We start from the raw sequence: 5,000 nt of genomic DNA on the forward strand, positions 1-5,000 counted from the left end.
ACTATGTCAGTGATTCCTTGCCTGAAGTTCTCTGTCGGAACTATATCATGGCGCCCGTCAGGGTTTCCCAGGAAATGTGAATTTATCCTTACTTCATCTATCTATTTATTTTATTACACACACACATGCGCACACACACACACACACACACACACACACACACACACACACACACACACACACACACACACACACACACACACACACACACACACACACACACACATGTATATGCTTATATATATATATATATATATATATATATATATATATATATATAATGAAGCGTGCGTAAATTTTCATATAGCTGTGGTATTATTTTTTTTTCTTCTTAGGTCTGACGCCTTCTACCGTATATGCTAGACGAATGCTGACCAGATCCTAAGGGCCACTGATCTATGCATTAGAATAGACTGCTATGTTACCCCTAGATAGCTAAACATCTATTGAACAATATTCCTAATATAACACCTAGGTATTAGAGGGAGTTACAAAAGAGCAAACACGTGTTATTACCTAAAGCGCCAGCCGTGTTAGTGGTGGTGAGGTCAGGGTTAGTCTGCTTCCCAAGGTTGTTAACGCCTCGAGTGCCGCCGCTCAGCTTCGAGCCGAACCCGAAGCTGTGGACATCGCTCTGCGGTTTCGATTCCTGCTTCGAGCTCTGCTGGGTCGTCGTGCGTCGTCTGCTCGGGGTGAAGGTCGTGCCCCGGGTCGGCGCCCTTTCCTCGTTTGCTGCTGCTGCCTGTGGTCGTCGTCCCCACCGGGTGCTTCCTCTCCTGCGTGCCTTACCTGAGGTGGAAGCTGTCCCTCTCGACGCCTGAGGTCGTCTGATCGGGGAGGTCCTCTGCGGGGTGTACGAGGGCTTGGGCGTGGGGGTCCGTACCACGGACACGGACAACCCAGGCTGATCCCTCACGCTCGCACGACTCGGTGTCCTGAAGGAGGAGGGCCTCGAAGGATTTCTCCTCACAGGGGCCTCGGTCACCGGTGCTCGCGGCTGCTGGGCCATCTTCAGGGTCTTCTTCCGCACGATGCGGTAGCCGCTGAGGTCGGCGACGTAGTCGTAGAGGCGCAGGAGGCCCGTGGCGTCTACCCAGCCGTATGTGCCGATGACCGTGCCGTCGTCCAGCCGCTTCTCCTTGCGGTACTGGCCGTCGTAGGTCTGGTACCTGCGGGGAGGAGGCGGTCAGAGCGGCGAGGCAGAGGAGGACGTAAGGCAGTGACAAGGGAGAAGATAGCAAACAGTATGAGAATGATGGAACCAAACACCCTCGGGGATGAGGGACACGAACACAGATTGAAACGGGCATTAAGGAATAAGGATAAAAATCACTACAAATTTATTAGGGGAACAAAGTGGAGTAAAAAAAATATATACATATTAAAAAACAAAACAAGACCTATGTGTTGCAGGGGAAGGGAGGCTTCAGACTGACCTTATTTTATATATATATAAAAAAAAGTACCCTTTCAGTCAAAATCCGAAAAAAATATATCTTAATCTAAATAAGAAAGCAATATTTTGTATTCAGAATGAGAAAAATATGCCTGTTTTAGTCAAAACCAGTGCGAGAAAATTGCCCTTTTAGCCAAAATCAGAAAATGAAAATGAAATGTCCATATCTTCATTAATCCGCTGCCTTTCTGAAAATCTATTCACGTTTCTGCAGATACATGGAATAAGTTTGAGGACAAGCACGGAATAAAGGGACGATAAAGAATAACCTTGATACAACAACCCTAAGACATACAAGATAATGTAATTAAAAACACGATGAAGATAATAAATAAATTACTTGAAAAATATATATAGATAATCACTTTAAAATGATAAAGTGGACAATAAATGAAGATTATATGAATAATAAAAAAAAAAATAAAGGACACCGAAGAAATAGAGTTATATAAGAAAGAAAAATAAAATCCTGTCAAAATCGTGAAAACAGCTATGCAAAGACAGAAGTTAAATATATATTACATAATACAACGCTGGGAATTGAGGCTCCAATAAGGAAGTTGAAATAAGACCAATGAAAACACGTGAAAAGAAAAAGGAAAACGAAAATGAATTTGAATAAATATAGAAGCGAAGAATGGCTATGTTGACGAAGAATACAGCGGTGAGAAGAGAAAACAAGAGATTGAAAAATGAAATAAAAGAAAGGTGAAAAAAAAGCAAACCGAAGATTGAGAATGGACAGATGATGAAAGTCATAAAAAAACAAATAAACCAGGAAGAAAGGAAATTTCAAGGATTATTACGAGCCTATATATAAAAAAAAATGAAAATGAACTACGGAGAAAGGGGCATTTAGGCTAAAAAAAAAAAAAAAAAAAAAAAAAAAAAAAAAAAAAAAAAAAGAGTGTTCTTGAAAATAACAGATAAATGTAGAGATAGTCTATACATAAAAAAACAAGAAAAATAAAAAAAATGAAATGGAACTTAAATACTGAAGAAGCATGAATGGCAGAATAAGGTTAAGCCGGAAGACGGGATTAGAGAAAAAGGATTACTCAACCGGTAGAAAGGTTAATGAAACGCAAACAAGACGAGGGAAGAAAGAAAGAAAAGAAAAAAAAAAAAAGATGTCCTTGCATATCTATATTCAGCTCTCAACGTTAATATTTCGAGAAAGTGACTGAAGCCGAACCGATGATTCAAAACAAGAAAAAAGGAGGTCAAATGTGCTTGTAAAAGAAGAAAGACCGTTAACCAATATATCCCGCCCACACACACACACACGCACACGCACACGCACATTGGATAAGACGTTTGGCGCCCGCCCGCCCTGCTCGGCGCTGCGGGCGATGGGTGTAGTCACTCTATTTAAGGGCGTGAGGGGGAGGTGGGGGGGGATCACCCATGCTGATCCACTTCACCCTCCCCCCCACCTATCTCCTTCCCGCCCACCCTCCCCCCAAAACATCTCTTCCCGCCTACGTCCCCCCTATACTCATCCCATTCTCGCCCATCCTCCCCCCCACCCATCACCCACCCCCTCCCCACCTTCCCCCCTCACCCTCGCCCATGCCCTCAGCCATAACTGCCCATTATTCCTCTTCGCAGCAACTGGGCCCCTGGCTGTCCGCGCCCACTCGCCCTGACCTGTCGTCGCCCACGCCGGGGTGTGCTCGTTCGCCCACACGCACAAGGCCGAGGGGAAAAAGAGCAGGAAACCCACATACACCTGCATACACAAAAAATCACACACACATACACACATACGCGTGCAGAATACCAAAGAAACGAATACACACACACACACACACACACACACACACACACACACACACACACACACACACACACACACACACACACACACACACACACACACACACACAAACACACACACACACACACACATACACGTCCCTAAGCAAGCACACACAAAAACACATACCGTGTTATGAGGAAGTCGAGAGGAATGTATACACAAGAGATTATACACACCACGTATTTCACACACATATTTATCGCTTGATCGATTCGTCAATTCTCTAAATTTTGCTTGATCGCTTCACAGGTATGCAAAACTATTATCATCCTAAGAAAATACAGTTAGTGCATGATTGGATTTTCCCTGAGAGAATCCTCGAGTTGATCACACCAGTTTGGGTGAAGTATCGGCTAATAATTCAACATAACCGTCCCGACAGATGGCACCACAGGAGGACTCTTTCTATTAGCGTTTTCTACGTCCATATGGCGAATTGCAGACTACTCAGATATGCAATGTTGGAAGAACACCTAACTTTCTTAGCGAGCATATTTTGGCGTCCTGAGAAGTATAGCATGCTCTTAGCAGACCATGATTATACGTCACACGTCGGATTCCCGGGCTGCATGCGTCGCGAAACCTCTTATTTCCGAATAATGTAATGGCGGATCATCACTTGCTCCTTTCTCTTGAAAGACCTCCTGCAGGACTTCGGTGTCTACCGTTATAAAAGTAATTTAGAATATGCCCTTATTTGGGATTGCCTCCTTAGCGTACCGTAGGTGTGGGCGCGGCTTATAATTTTAAAGAACCGGCTAATTCTCTAAGTTGCCCGAGGCTTACAAGTAGTAGTCCACCCATTAAATCCGGGTTACGGAACAGGATCGCCGGTGTCGAGGGTCGAAGTGGGGCTCGCGACCTCGTCTCTTACCTGAAGTATCGCTCGGATCCATCGTCCGTTTGGATGTGGTACTGCACCGGGTCTTCGCTGTAGCTGGACACGCCCACCACACAGAGCACACCCACAGTCGCCTAGGGGAGCAAGAGGAAGAATATATGAGAGAAGAGTAATTTGCATACTTAACAGAAGACAAACACGCAGAATGTACACTTTGTATACACTGTATGCTGAATGCGAAATAATCACATTCAGCGCGCTTTACCTTCGCTCCATTAAACTATGTAATGGCTACATGTAAACAATATATGAATGTTTGTACCCGCGTACCCTCTCCCTCACCTTGAAAACACGAAGGGCAAGGCAACTTGAAACGGGTGACGTAATCTCGTCCAGCCGACCCTTTGTAGTGCTAATATGAACTCCCCTTTCAGACACTAGGTTTTGGAAAGTACGTTATTGAAACGAAGTCTCCATTGTGCCTTGTAATTACTCCAGTAATTATCTTACTCCTGATTTGAAAACAGATTTAGGACAGCGGCACGTTCAAGGCTGTGCCTCGGCTGCCAGTATTGTGCAAAAGAAGCCAGCAGAGTTAAGATGTTTATGTGGCGCAGCGCCTGATATCCCTGAACGTTTACCCGGCGTAACGACGCCGACGAGACAATAAACATCAACACTAAACCCTCATCGCCGTAAGATCTTAATAGCCGGCCCCGGAGGCGCGATCGCCCGCCAGCCCCCGCGGAAGAAGGAAGGGATCGCCAGCAACTCAGACAAGAAGCTTCTCCGACCATTTGAAGGACAGTCGATGTAAATAGTGGCCCCGAGTCGCTCCATATAAGACGGCAGTAGTTATCACACATGGTTGCTGCGTCTTG

The 5,000-nt window shown here is 45.0% G+C and overlaps 1 protein-coding gene across 4 annotated transcripts in view; it reads right to left on the minus strand.

Annotated features, from left to right (window-relative positions):
* LOC125027087 (putative uncharacterized protein ENSP00000383309) overlaps nt 1-5,000 on the minus strand; it is a 130,501-nt gene that overhangs the window by 6,487 nt on the left and 119,014 nt on the right. For 3 of the 4 annotated variants that reach the window (XM_047615885.1, XM_047615882.1, XM_047615883.1), the window contains 2 exons: nt 4,153-4,253; nt 517-1,169 (listed from right to left, as the gene is read on the minus strand). In XM_047615885.1, coding sequence (XP_047471841.1) covers nt 517-1,169; nt 4,153-4,253 — 754 coding nt within the window. The remainder of the gene's footprint in view (nt 1-516; nt 1,170-4,152; nt 4,254-5,000) is intronic. The other variant, XM_047615884.1, reaches the window with a different exon arrangement.

Source organism: Penaeus chinensis, chromosome 7 (genome assembly GCF_019202785.1).
Source record: "Penaeus chinensis breed Huanghai No. 1 chromosome 7, ASM1920278v2, whole genome shotgun sequence".
Lineage (NCBI taxonomy): Eukaryota > Metazoa > Arthropoda > Malacostraca > Decapoda > Penaeidae > Penaeus > Penaeus chinensis.